This window comes from Nilaparvata lugens, chromosome 3 (assembly GCF_014356525.2).
Source record: "Nilaparvata lugens isolate BPH chromosome 3, ASM1435652v1, whole genome shotgun sequence".
NCBI classification, from domain to species: Eukaryota; Metazoa; Arthropoda; class Insecta; order Hemiptera; family Delphacidae; genus Nilaparvata; species Nilaparvata lugens.
In genome coordinates this window covers 20,058,278-20,073,747 of record NC_052506.1, presented here as the reverse complement: position 1 = coordinate 20,073,747, position 15,470 = coordinate 20,058,278, and the positions used below count along the sequence as shown (strand labels likewise).

Here is a 15,470-nt window from a genome sequence, read left to right as displayed (position 1 = left end):
CCTAAAGAACAAGGCATCACCAGGAAGAAAAGTATACTCTTGAGTTAAAGCACATTTTATTCCAAAATTATAACAAATACATTAGCAAGCTTTACGAAAAAGAATACAGTTATAATTTTGAAATTTGAAGCGATGTTAGGCACTCATTCATGTCTAGCTCCCTTCAATATGTGAAAAATTAGAGGAGTACTGAACAAATAATATTCACATACTCCAAAAGAAACATAGAATAAAAATTAATGTTTTGAGTGCGAATATGGAAGGGAGTACAATACTGGTGATAAGATTCATTAGAACGACGGTTGTCAAGTTTCAGTTGAAAAACATGACTTGATTTCAGTTTGTTGTTAGTACTCCTTCATATTAGTTGAACGATGTAAGTTATCCTTTGAGCGAAGACATACCAGCTCTCATAATTTCATCCACTAGAAGTAAGTTGCTCGCAATCACGGTACTGGAACAAAAACCACATCAAGATTCAATCAAAAGCAGTCATGGATTATTTAGTTCGAGTTGGTTTAATTTAATTTAGATTGAGTCTGGCTACTTGCCCTGAGGGAGAAAAAGCATTTTTCAATCGAAATATACAAATAACTATTTTTAATCTATACTTACTGCCATGGTTATACATATCTAAGTAGATATTTAGCCGCACCAACAAAGCACCTCCACCTCTCTCGATTTTCTGCGTCCTCTTCGGTTGCTCCAATTCTCTTTATATCGGCCTTTACTTGACTCCACCATTTCCGTCGTGGTCTTCCTCTCGGTTGTCGTCCTTCCGGATTTCTTTTCAACACTTGATTCAAATTGCTGTCATCTTTTCTTCTCAAAACATGCCCAGCCCATCTGATCCTTCTACACTTGAACTCGCATACTACATCTGGCTCCCTATAAAGGTCTCGAAGTTCTCAGTTGTGTCTCTTCCTCCACTCTCCTCCCTCATTTAAAGGTCCATAGATTTGTCTAATGATCTTGTTGTCAAACACAATGAATTTTCAAACTAGCCTAAGCAAAATATTCAAGAAACCATAATTCACCATACATTATAATAGACATTGAGAACTTACCAAGAATTAATTATTTGCTTCTTAACAGAATAGTTTTCAAAGATGCCAGCATCAGCCGGTTTCAGGACTTCTCCTGAGGTAATGTCGAGTCCTACAACCATGTCTCCTCCTTGACTTTCCTCTTGGAGTTTGACAATTGTTTCTTGGGAATCGAAACCACTGTTCACAGCTGGAAGGAGAAAATAAAAAATAAGCTGCCATGTATTTCAACTTTCACCAAGCTTATACAAATTTACTGTACAAACTAAGGACCGGTTTCCGAGCTCGGGATTTAGCTAAGTTCTTGACTTTAAAACAGCTGGAGTCAGAAAATTGGCTTTCCAAAACGGGGCGTAGTCGCAGTTTTTATTTTCTCATTTCTATAATTAGAAACGTTTTTCCTTGACGAAATTAAACATTCCTAAATAATTCACAATAGCTGAAACTTTCCACTATTTTCTCTTTATTTTATTTTGTGTTCAAATTTTTAGTTTTTCGAAATTTAATTCAAACGTGACTATGACAATGACTGCGACTACGCCCCGTTTCGGAAAGTCAATTTTCTGACTCCAGATGTTCAAAGTCTAGAACTTAACCAAATCCCGAGCTCGGGAACCGGCCCTTAATGTTTCTTGGGCATCGAAACCACTGTTAACAGCTTGAAGGAGAAAATAAAATGTAAGTTACCATTTATATTATGACATTTTATTAAACCAATTATCACTATCACCTGCTCACCTATCAATTTGGCTTTCTACAGAACAATAAATTAATTAACCACCAATAACTATAAAACATCAATAATTTAACAACGATGACCATAAATAATTCAACAAAGAGAAAGTCATACTGAACAAAATATATGAATCAAAAGTTAAATAAAAGTTAGTAGTCAATAACTAATTTATTAGGTTATAAACTTATTTTTATTGACCTGCAATGGTTTTTATTGAATTGTGGTGAATAAGATGTCATGTGAGATACATTCATATTTTAGTAGCTTATTTACTCAAGAGTTATAGATGATTAATTGTTGAGTAAAAAACTCATATTTTAGAATAACAAATGAGTCTTTTCATTGACAAGTTTTTTGACTTACAGTAAATGTGATGTCATATTAGATCACCATTTTAGTAGATAATTTACAAAGATGATTTGTTGAATAAAAAAAACTCTCACTCTAGAATAACAAGTAATTTGCAATGATAATTTATTGCTAACAGATACAGCTATAAATTTACGAGTGAAATCAACATCACCAATATTTGAGTACTGGAAATCCATTATTTTATATTACATCAAATAGAGCAGAATTCTTCGGAATATCCCTTCCTGTGCGAGAGCTAACTAAAAGATTACTGTATAATATCAAGAAATTGTTGAACCCAGACTACTCAGAACTTGAATATGCTCGTCGTATGGAGCGGAGCTCTGGAGGATACGTTAGTGTTGGAATTTTACTTTTCATGGGATTGGAATGCAATCGAGGATTTGACTGGAAAACAGGATTCACATTGAATTTGATAGAAAAGATGATGATCTTTGGTGTTTCAGTGCAATGCAATTTTTGAAAACCATGGGAAATAGTCTTATTACAACACTCCTCTTATTCAATTTTAAAATCAAACAAATATAGAACTCACCTAAAGTTTTGGGGATAACCAATAAAGCTTCGGCGTAAGCTTGCACTCCTAGCTTTGATTTTCCCTTGACTTCATTCTTATATTTCTGGAGCTCTTGGGAGACAGCTATTTCAAAAGCACCAGCTCCGGGTACGACAAAGCCTGTGAAAAACAAGAAAAATTAATTGAATCACATTTATGATAAATTTGAAGCACATAATCAATTACTACATAATCTACTTGATATATTTTGGATGGAGAATTGGACTTTAAATATCAAAAGCTATTCATAACCTATTTTTTGGCACACGTTAGTTAAAATAAAAATTTAGGAGAATAGTTTTGTGCCAACCCTGTTGTTCCATCGTAATCATATTTATAATATGATCTGTAATAGATTACAATAAATAAACATTAATTGGTGTAGTATAGTGTAATATAATCAACATAGCATCATTGTCTGGAAATATTCCCATTTGATTGGTAACTTGTCAAATTGGTCTTATAATATATAACATATAATAAGTGTATGCTTAATATAATATAGTGATATATAGTGACATATAATAATATACTGAGCATGCTATAAATTCATTAACTATTATTTACATCTGACGACAGTAAGTAGTCAGGCACAATAGGTAGCTCGCCAGACCAAAATAATTCAATTTTCAATTTAACCTAATACAAATATGCAGATTAACATCAACCAGCAAATTACAGCACCGATTACAGGTCACGACCAGCATTGAAAATAGAGGAGTAATCATTTTAATAGGCTTACAAACTTATTGGGGCACAATAGCTAAACTATCACACAAACAGCTACATTGGTTAAAGCTGCACATAGACAGGGAGTGTAGGAAAGGAAAGTTACTGTCGGCTAGTGGTTTTTATAACGTCTTTTACCATCTACTAAGCATCTGTCTTGATGAAAATGTATAGACAATGACGTAATGACAAGCACTGGTCGAGAGTGAATTTCTGTCTCACCAAACCATTAATTTAATCTATTTCCATCTAATTCTATCAATTTACAACTACCAAACATCGGTCTTGATGGAAATTTACAGAAAATGACAAGCACTGACCGAGAGTAACTTTCCGTCTCAACATTCCCCATCTATAAGCTGCTTTGAATGAGAGAAGTAACGAATACAAAAACACACAAACACTGACCGTCATCAATAGTATTCTTGATAGCTCTTAGACCATCACGAACGGCGTCCTTGATCTGGAGGAGAGTGTGCTTGTTCGGTCCTTTCATGAGAATGGTCACACTCAACGGGTTCTTGCACTCCTCAACGAAAGTGAACTTATCTTCTCCCTGAGTAAACAAAGAAACAAGTTAGAAATAGATTCCATTATTCAAGATTATAATCATATTGTAAATTGATATTGTTTATATATTGACCAAGACTATACCCTAGTAGACAATTATTTGTTGACCTTGATGTACCGACACTTAGACAAACGTATGTTGTTAGAACTATCTTGTACCTTAATAGAAATTTTCAACATCTTGAGTCCAGAAGAACGCCTTACCTTACCCGTCCAGCAACTACAAATGCATTTAATGCCAATCTAATAAAACTATATGTATGTAGACACCAGTTCACATACTACTATAATCTACTTTCTAATAAAATTCCTTTCAAATTCATCAGTAATAAAATCACAAAAACTCTTTTAAACGAAATAAATCACTGGACTAAACAGCACATTTACTTCTCATTACCTAAAGTATAAATTCTAATAACCAAATATATATGTATAACAACCACAATTATGTAAAATCACAGAATATTCATCAATTGTACTCTGTCTTAAAACCGAAATTCTTATTATATTTTTTATTCTTTATTTGTCTCCACGAATGTAATCGTTAATTTTCAGCTTTTGAACTCGCAGCAGGCGCTCAGGTTTTCCTTGCCGGCTGTGCCAACAAGTAATATTTATTTTGTTCTATTGTAAAAAACTTGAATTATTAGAATTGTAATGTATAATTTAAATTATAGTAAGTTTTATAATGTAATTTTGTTTTTGGCAAATAAATTATTATTATCATTATTATTATTATATCTTTTGTTATTGGATAAAAATTAAATTTAAAAACAATGACTTTCTGAGTAGGCCTAGTTGTGCAGATGATGTTGTGGTAGTTATCCATACTGAATAAATAAGCAAGACACTGTCCAGCCACAGATTCATCAAAGATCAAGATACAGGTTTCGATTGTTACACCATTATCAATCTCTGGTAAACGTCTACCACAGATTAATAATGGTGTAGCAACAAAATCGGTATCTTGATTTTCAACAAATTTATGGTTGGACAATGTCTAGTCTTTTTATTCATTATAAAAATATTAATCCTTGATTAAGCCAGGACTTTCTATATAGCCTACTTGGTATACCCTAGTAGTATATAGGAGGTCCTGATTAAACAGAGTTTCCATTTCAACTTATCTCATAAACAAAACATGTTGAAACAAAATGTTTTAAAATCATTTCCAAACAAGAAAAATAATATACAAATGTATATTATTTTAGTACAGTAAGTCATGAGGCTTCAATAACATTTTTTCTTGTTAAAAATTGAATCAACTAACTAGATCTGCAACAAGCTTGAAGGTGTCTGGACAAGATTTTTGGAGAATTACTCACCAAAATATGTTCATAGACGAGTCCAGCGTAGCCGAGATGTTCCGGTTTCAAGTCGTCGAAAGAGTTCATGGCCATTCCACCACAGGCCAGAGTCAGCCGTTCCATGTTTCGGCGCTTGGCTCTGCGCAGTGCGACTATTCCCTCCTTGGCCAGCGCGTCCAATGACATCGGATCAATGCCCTTAAAACAACAATTGCCACAGTTCAACTACAGTACTGTACAGAAATTTAGGTTAACATACGAAGAAACTATTGGTTTTGAATGGAGACAAACCTGCTTCTTGGCTTGACCTTCCGGTAGTCGCGCCCTACTCAATCACACGAGCAGTCGCGTGTTGAAATTTTTACAACATCCTATTTTTTTTATGTGTTATGCACTCTGTTTACTGTCAAAACATATTAATTAATTATATAATTAATATTTCCATCTCATTGGATTATTTTACGCCGATGAACATTTGCATCATTATCTTTTCATAGCCCAATAAGGTACACCAAGCAAAGCCAACAATTCTGTGTTATTGGTTCGTTTACAATCCCCATATACAGTCTTTCCCTATCATACTTATGCACTGTCGCGACTAAATGGCACCTTGAAACTGAACCATTGCTCGGTTGATACTGCAACTCAGTGAAGTGATGGGGAGAAAGTTTTGAACTGCATAGTGACACATTCACTGACACCACCCCATTCAATAGTTTTATGCAGCAAAAAACTGACACTGTTGTACTTTTTACAACAGCGCGACTGCCGGAAGGTTAAACAAATCATGAGCCTAGAGCTCATGTGGACATCACCCTCAGCAAAGAAAAAACTTCATCGGGTTCTGTATTCTGAATACAACATCAGTTATCAATACAACTTACTATATAACCATTGGTTTATTTTAACTATTACTTCCAAAAATACATGTTCTCCACAACTCTACGAAGTAGAAGAATATAATGTTATTGATATAACAAATAAATATAGGATAGTTGAATGGATTGTTTTATAACAGATGCAACCGAATATTGCAATTAATATCAATAGCAATGAAAAACGGATGGAATATGGACTTCACAGATCAATTTACATATTGGTAGGCAGTTACAAGTTTAGAATGCGTATGAATAATAATGATCCAGCATCAAGAACATTCTTATGAGTGCTACGAAAAGCACAAAAATGAATAGGCCTAACCATTAATAAAACACTAAACCTCATGAAATGAAGGTTGTTTAATTCGTTGGTTTGTGAGAGAACTGAGTAATCTGTACGGATTTGACAATCCACTCGCAAATCAATCTTATTCTACAGATATTCAACAATCGAACATATCTCATAATGCAATCAAAAATATTTTCACAAATACAACAGATTAAAATTGCTAGCATACCTTCTGGTTGACGACAACAAACTTCTTGTCGGCAGTATCACAGACTTTCTTCTTCAATGCAATGATCTTCTCTACTCGCTTTTCAATGAAATCTCTTTCAGCAGCCAACAATTTCTCGCGTTCTTCAGCTGTTTTGTAGAAGAAACCAGATGTCACCTCACTGGAAGAAGTAAGAATAAGATGTTTGATGAACATGTAAGCTGTTTGATGGATTGGAACAATGGTAAATGAATGAGGTTGAACAGGGTTTGAAATGATGATCGAGTTAAGGATTTGCAATGAGTAATATTGTAAATATTAGAGCGATATATACGAGTTATTATACAAGAGCAATAGTTAGTAGAACTTCCAAGTGAGCTTCCATACCCTTGCTCTCACAATTTTAAAATATATAACTTAATTTATTGATCTATGGACTGGTTGTAGAATTGGTTTGACATGTTATACTAGAGATAATAGACCAGGACATTAGACCCAGATAATAGACCAGAGATCAAACTATAATCGACATTTATGAAACAGGACGATTATTTTGCAAAATATATAAAATATTATCAATGCTATTAGAATCTAATAGCAGATTAAATACTAATTCATCCTTCCACTGAAACATGTCATTTGAATGAATAACTTATGCTTCTATAATAAATCACGATTGAAAACCACAAAAGAAGGAAGACCAATATGGACAGGAGAGAATGGAATATTTTTGCCTAAGGGATTGTAAGCAACTTTCATCTTGTACATCACTAAAAATTACTATAATAGTTGAGACTTTTTTTTGTTCAAGTTACCCAATGTCATAATATTTATGATAACGTTGGGCTTTCATGAGTTAATATTATAGAAAAAAATGTTGAGTTAAAATCAACATAATTACAATAAATTTGTGATTGATTAAATAAATAATTGTCAATAAAGCGTTGGAACATACCTCTTCTCATATTCCAAACTGACATTGCATGTCAGAATGAAGGCATTTTCAACCCTCTTGGGCATATCGGGGTGACGTGCTCCATGATCCATGACAATTCCTTTGATGAGTGTTGTCTCGGTGGATGTTTTGTGCTTCATTTCCATCAACTCAACCATGTGCAAGTCAATGTTCTTATTGTCCTTCGGCTTTATTGCCAACACAGCATCCACGCACACCTGAAATGAAAAAGGTCAACTTATTAAATTGGAAAATACATACATAATTTCCATAATTTATTTCTAATGTCTAGATCAATGCCCAAGCATTCCTGGATAGATCAGGTCTTAGGCACAAAAACTATCCAGTAATACTTTGACCAGTTTTCACAAAACACGAATAAACTCAATTGACAACACTTTTGTCAAAAAAGGTACAAGTGACAAAAATGATGTAGTTCAATGAACTTTGTAATTACCATTTTCGGAAAATAAATGTGGCATATAAAGCTAACTTCTGTTAATAATGCTAGTATTCCTTACTATTTTACTTTACTTTCATTGGCGCTACAGTCCGATGTGGACTTTGGCCTTAGTTACAATACTGCCGCATGTCTGCAATGCTTCAAGGATAACATCAAGTCAAAATTTCAAAAATTCAATTCAAAAATTATTTATTTCCCAAATAATTACAGAAGTGTTACATAACACAAACGTATTATAAAATATGCAAGGAAACCCCCTACAAGACTATCCGTCTGTGTGTAGGGGGGAACCAGGTTAAAGTACCAGGTTAAAGATAACTGCCGAGAGTGCATCACCCTGCCTTACGCCTCTATTCACTCTAAATTCTTTACTTAACTTGTTATCTATTCTGACACAAGCTCTTGCACCTTCCATTGTAAGGCCATTCTCACCAACTTTCTTGGTAAACCACACACCTGCTAAGTACTGTAGGTAACTATATATATATGCATATGCATACATAGGCCAAAATTAGAAAAAAAAACATAATTTTACACTTAGGTAATTTTGATGTAGGTAACTGCTTCCTTTCTACACTGTCGAACGCCTGCCAGAAGTTGAAGTCAACAAATACAATGTGCAAGTCTACATTAAACTCATAGCACTTCTCATTGTCTGCCTCATTACAAATATTTGGTCCCTCTGTTCATTCATTCATTTATTGTATAAAATACTATAATCATAATACAATTATGATATTGGAGGAAAAACTAGGCTGAGCCTGTACTATTTCTCTCCAAAAATTTTGATAAAATGTTAATGTTGTCCAAAAGATAAGGTTATGTAATCACACACTGCTTCGTTACTTGATTTAATCCAGGAATGATTTAAAATTTTGAATTTTGAAGGTTGATTTTATACTCTAAATGAATCACAGAATGTATCACAATAAATTAAAAACTTTAGAAATATTGCACTTATTTAAAAAATGTTAATACAAAATCAAAAACCTACTCACTATTTTTTAACATTTAATACTCAAATTTTTTATTTAATTTCAAACACTCTGTTGTTTCTGAACCGCTACTTTTCCATACTAAGCATAGTTTTAAACTGAATTTTTGAACGATTCTACACTTCTTATACAGTGTAACATAGATTCACCCACAATTATTAATAAGCGTCATTAAAGATTTATGTCATGATTCACCGCTATAAGCAGTTTTGGTCTGAATAATATGAAAAACGTGAAAGTGACACATGACTTGCTACATTTGGACTGTTGTATAAATTAGAATTAGAACCGTTTGGGCTCAAGCCAGTGGTACTTTTCTGAAAGATATGTAATACTGAATAATTGAATAAATAGAATGGAATTATATAGCTTACATTCCAAAAAAAAAAATGCTTTCTATTATTAATAAGTGTTTCAGAGTATAACATTTTTTATTGATCATATTTAACTCACATTGAATTATTTATCTATTTATAAAATAAACTCATCTTGCTAGGTCAGATATCTTTTTCTTCGCACACACTAAGTTACGCAATGGGTGAAACTCCAGGCACATACGTGGGTCAAGAGTCGAGGATAGCCAGGCGTCAGGCACCCTAGAGGCAATTTGGTGACCCCTTCTTCAGCGGAAGGACCTACAAAGAAGGTCAGGAGTGGAACTCACGTAGGTCACGAGGACCTATCAGCCTGAAGAGACTGCCAAGCATATTACACTGGAATGCAAGAGACTAGGGGCAAGGAGAAGGTCTCTGGCTGCGAGCAACCAGGGTTGATGAATGGGATGTTAGTATAGGGAAAAACTCCTGGATCTTGTAAAGGACACAGACATTGGTTTGCTCAACAAACGTACTTGGGACACACAATAAGCACCGGCTGACGTGCAGGGTTCTTTGAACCGTTGGATCCTTGAGTCCGTCCCTTCAAACATAACATATAACATAAAAGTTGCGCATAAATTACGTTATTATTAGAAGAAACTGAATAAGTTAAAGCTTTGAGAGAAGATCATTCTGAGGTAAATCTAAATAATCGTAAAAATAGTTAAATGACGAAAATAGAATAGAAGCATACCCCAGTTAGGTGGTCAGCCAGACTCTGGTGAACCTTAGTCCTGAGAGCGGTTCTGGAGATATCCATCAACTGGGCTCTAGTAGGCTGCACTGGTATTTTGATTTTTTCCAAAACTTCCAGAGCTTTCGCCTTCGCTAAATCGTAGCCTTCGGTCAGAATTCTTGGATGGAGACCCTGCAAATTTAAAACAGAATTTCGCATAATTAAAAAAAATATTTTCAAGATTAATAAGATATAATTGGATCATACTCCTAGATAATATATAAAAATTTCAAAAACAAAATTGGGCTATTTGAAAAGATAAATATGTTAACAAATAGAGTAGGTGCAACATTCATCACTAGAAAGATTGCCATTTCACGAATAATATTTTCATCTTTCAGCATCCATCGTCTAGTTTTGTAAGATAAGTCTTGCTGCTGCAGTCGTCGCTTAGGAAATGGACGATATATACTAAGATAGGATTAATTTATAATAAAATTGAGTGCGGTAATTTGTTTTGATCACGTACGATCATTGTGAAAATAATTCATACTTGTGAGATATTTTAGCAATTGGAGATGATGAAGCACACCTCATTTTTATTACGCAGACTGGTGACAGACCTACTGAGCTCGCATTGCGCAGTAGGCTAATGAGAATTTCAATTTACTTGACCCTTTTATAGCATTATAACAGTATAATATAACTTGTGAAGCGACACTAGTCATATATATTTTCATGTTCTTGTATTATTTCTAGTTACATTCTAAGATCTAGCAAAAAAGTCCTAGCTTGAAAAGTTTCTACTATTGCCTGTACTTTTACATGACATTAGGCGTATGAAATGGGCTATTTCATTCACCAAATATATGCCTAATTTATTAGAAATAGACCAACTGAAATCAGAGACGTATTACTTTAAAAATGAAGAGGAGAGAGCGATTTTTCCTTCCAGTTTGCAGCTTGAACAGGGTAGTGGAGAGGAGTAAGCATGTTGCGCTCAATTGAATGCTGAGACAAAAGTAGGGAAAACTCTGTTAGGTGGTGGGAGTGTTTAGTGAAGGAAAGAGCATCGGGCCTATCTATCTTCTTCTTCTTCGAGAGAGCCGTCTAAAAACTAATATCTCTCAGACTTGATATCAATTACTTAGAAATACCCAGTCAATATAATGCTAATGCTACAGAGTATCCTACTGGACTTTTCGAGGGTGTATAAGAGTACGAAAGATATGTTAATACAATTATAGACCTTCGTAGCCTCCTTGAAAAGGCTGGTGACTTACAAGTAATCTAAGCTAAATGACATGCAAGTTTGGACATTATTGACAAGTGCTTTTAATAAGCACCTTTGCACCTATGTATTAATATCAAAAACACAATCATAACATGATTAAAACTTGTTTATTTAAGCGTATATTGATGATACTCAGCCAAAGTATAACTCCAAAACCGTTAAATGAGTAAAGTAATGTAGGTTAAATTTAAATTGGCAGAGCAATATGAAGACTTAAGCTCACCTCAGAAATATAGAGATCGGCTTGCTTCAGAAGCTCACCGATCACTAGAACAGTTGATGTAGTTCCATCTCCAATGATGTCATCCATGGCTGTTGACGCACGCGCAATCAATGAGGCGGTGGGGTGTTGGATTTGCTAAAAATAGAAAAACGAAAAAACATTAGGTATATTGAAAATCATAGAAATTTCTATGATTTATATATTAAATTATAAATATGATAATTATATTTAATTTATATATTTCAATGATATTTCACATCATAGGAATAAAGGTAAATCATAGAAATATATCAAAGAGGCGGTGGGGTGTTGGATTTGCTAAAAATTGAAAACAAAACAACATTAGGTATATTTAAAATTATAGAAATATGGAATAATCATTATTTGTTAATCATACATGAAAGCTTGAACTTGCAAGGAAAAACTGAATTAATTACGATAACTTATGAAAAATATAACTTTGAAATATGTGAAAAGCAAGTTCAGAAGGTTACACTATTGACTAAGTTTATTTTTTTAAATAAAGCGAGGATAATCAAACTCAATATTTGAATTAATATAATAGGGTTAGACGCTGGGTGTCATCCCGTCACCTGGACATCCCTTCAGAATGTCACCTCTAAAACGTGTTTTTGAGGTGACGGGTCACCGCCAACCTGTCTCCCCAACAACTAGTCTCCTCTCTATTTTGCTCAGAGGCGTCAGTAAATCCCCTGGCAAAGTATACCATTGCCGTCAACTAGTCTCCCCGACAGTAAATCCCCTACTAGAACTAAGGAGCTTAGTTGTCGCCGACAACTTACACGCTCGCGACAACTAAGCTCCCCGACAGTAAATCCCCTGCTGTATAGATCTATGAAGGGTCTAGTTGTCGTGATCGTACCCGACAACTAAGCTCCCCGACAGCTGATCCCCTATTGAACATTGAAACCAGCTTGAAGCGGGCGGGGAAGTACTACAATCACAGACTCTATTTCACACATTCTATGAATTCGATTATTAGAAGAAAAGCTTGTTGATGTTGTCACTTCTATCACTGCAAACATAAAATGGAAAAATAAACTATTTTTCTTTTCGAATTCAACTGACTTGGAAATGTTCCTTATTCAATTCGCAAGCATTTTCAGAATGAGTTAATACATCTCGCAAGTGATTCCTGCATGTGTATAGAATATAACATATATCATCAAGCAAAACTCTGATTGTCGGGTTCGGTGACGACAACCAAGCTCCTTGCACGTCAATTAGTCTCCTCGACAGTAAATCCCCTACTGGTTGATTGATTGATTGAGTACTTTATTTATGTAGATTACAATATATACTGGCTTATACACTTATATACAATAGCTTACAATACAGCAAAATTATAGAGGAATTTACATAATATAGACTAAGAAAATAATTATTGAAAGTATATGATATGAAAAAGTAATTTGTAATATAATAACTATGGATAATTATATTGTTATGCATCTACATAAATTGGCGGAGCTTTGGACATATCAATGTCCATTCTTCGGAAAGAATATTAAAAATATCCTCCCCACTAACTCTCTACCAAAAACGGAATGAATGCAGCATGTGGTGTTCCCAAGCGGTCACCCATCCAAGTACTGACCACACCCGACGTTGCTTAACTTCGGTGATCGGACGAGAACCGGTGTATTCAACGTGGTATGGCCGTTGGCCATCTGGTTCAGAGGGGACTAGTTGTCGGGATCGTAGACAACCAAGCTCCTGACCTCGGACGCTGACAACCAAGCTCCCCGTCTGTTAAGCTCCTCTCTCAGGAGCTCAGTTGACGCCGTCAGTAAATCCCCTCGTAAGTGGTTTTAAAAGTAGCTTTACTGTCGGGGAGATTAGTTGGCGCGTTCCCGAGGTGACCGGCAGACGCCAACAACTTGTCAAATGTCTAAGGAGAAAATTTATTACCAGACTTTGCAGACGGTGATAAAAAGAACGATGTGCCAATTTTCCGGTGGTGACTGACTATCAGACGGGATGACCAGATGACTCGAGCGAGCGACACTCTGTCGTGTATGGTTTCGACAGGATGGCACCTGCGATTCCAGTAGGTGAGATGCTGATGGGATGACCAGGTGATGTGAGCGATATATTTTCAAGAGGGGAAAAGCTGTCGCCTGTGGTCAAAATGGCGAGGTGGCAAGTAGACGGGAGCGGTTTGACTCAGTGGTCGCTCTGATAAGCTGTCGCTTGAATAAGTTAAGAATCATTCGCCTGCTACTCCCGTTGGAAGGGTGACCGATTAAGCCAACTCCTCTGTATATGATTCATGAATAGTTAAATCGCTTCCCGGTGATTGGGAACCCACCTGAAACTGTAGGTTCATTCATTACTCACTGTCTCTTTTTCTGAACTCACCATTTCATGTAGGAGGGTGTTTCCATCCTTTGTTATTTTGATGTCACCTGATCCAGAAACCAACCTGAAACAAGCAATTTGGATAGTTAGCGTTTTATTGAGAGTAGAATAAGTTAACTTGAAAATAAAGGAACTCCAATAATGAGTAAAAGGCTACTAGTAGGGTATATTAGTAGCCTAACTCAATTAGTTTTGACCACAGATTTTTCAAATTCAATAAAAATGAAAGAGAATACCGTAGTTTATGATAAAAAATTAATAGTTTTACATTTTTTAGCAGTCGAAAAAACTAGGGTACTATTTTTAGCCTCAAAGTTACGAAGAAACGGTAATTTAATTACCGGTACCTATTTTACGAGCCACCACGCCCACCTTCAAATTTTGGTTATCGAATATAAATTTTATCAGCTGATGAAGGGTATCTTATCTTCATAGTAAATATAGTTCTAAAGCATTTACAAGGAAATTTATTTAGCCCAAGGTAGCCTACATGTAAAACCATCTCTAACCTACAAATTATGGATACATAGGCCTATAAAATTTTTATCCACAAATCGAATTAATAATTCAATCATCAGCTAATAATCAGCAATTCTAACAGGAATTGAATTTTATGCTTAATGTTTAAAGGTGAATCTATCAATAATTTATTCAATAGAAATCTAAAATTATTTCCAATCAAATTCCGGCAACCAGGTGCCTAACCAATAACCATGTTACGCATCAACTAGGAAACTTCAAAAACAAAAATAGTTTTATTAACATTGCTAAATTGTATTTTAAAATAAAGAATGTATTGCCTAGTTTTGATGTTGAAAAAATTAAACGTAGAAATGAGTAGTAAAATTATAAAACAATGGGTGGGAGTTCCACGACCACATGGTAATTGAAGTGACAAACAAATTCTTAATACGATAGTACTTACATTTTCATGGTTCCTTTTGGACCAAGATTACTTTTCATCACATCTTGGATGCCTTTAGCTGCCGATATATTTACAGCTAATGCTTGTGCAGCTCGTGCAAATTCCGCCTTGGGATTCAGTAACGTGATCGACGCCATGACTAAATTTGAGAAATTTTGTACAAAGAAAGAAGACAACACACAATCTTGATTCGATAGTCGATCTTCAAAATGTCAGTTGTAAGCTATCGATATTTAACACTACGTTCGACGAAGATGAGTCGATGAAGCTGAAGTGTCGATTCCTTTAATATCGATCTCTTAATGTGGCGCGCAGTTTTTGTCAATTAAATGAACGGGAATTGAACAAAATTCAATCATTAAAATTAATTTAGTTAAACACTATAGAATTAGAAAATGGAAAGAAATTTACTTTACTAGATGCTATGACCAACTTATTGGTTAACTAGTATTATTAAATTACTGAATAAGCAAATGTTTTTTATAAACT

General features: G+C 34.7%; 1 protein-coding gene and 1 non-coding gene across 2 annotated transcripts; both read right to left on the bottom strand.

Moving 5' to 3' along the window:
* Positions 1-37: 37 nt before the first annotated feature.
* On the bottom strand, positions 38-15,196 carry LOC111049192 (T-complex protein 1 subunit zeta). The gene is made up of 11 exons (XM_039423221.1): positions 14,982-15,196; positions 14,057-14,120; positions 11,675-11,809; positions 10,176-10,349; positions 7,647-7,864; positions 6,713-6,872; positions 5,335-5,514; positions 3,848-3,995; positions 2,690-2,830; positions 1,068-1,236; positions 38-454 (listed from the first exon to the last, which is right to left on the bottom strand). The coding sequence occupies exons 1-11, from the start codon at positions 15,116-15,118 to the stop codon at positions 382-384; spliced, it is 1,599 nt and encodes a 532-aa protein (XP_039279155.1). The 5' UTR covers positions 15,119-15,196; the 3' UTR covers positions 38-381.
* LOC120350727 lies at positions 13,244-13,362 on the bottom strand. The gene has a single exon (XR_005571004.1). It is a non-coding gene; the product is annotated as a 5S ribosomal RNA (ribosomal RNA).
* Positions 15,197-15,470: the final 274 nt, after the last annotated feature.

Bases quoted from the DNA above. Each gene is read 5' to 3' on its own strand.
- LOC111049192 (XM_039423221.1), bottom strand. From the start codon at position 15,118: ATGGCGTCGATCACGTTACTGAATCCCAAGGCGGAATTTGCACGAGCT. The intron at 1,237-2,689 runs GTGAGTTCTATA...TTCTCCTTCCAG, and splicing joins GGTTATCCCCAAAACTTTAG to CTGTGAACAGTGGTTTCGAT. The intron at 455-1,067 runs GTAAGTTCTCAA...TTTTTGTTCCAG, and splicing joins AAGCAAATAATTAATTCTTG to TACCGTGATTGCGAGCAACT.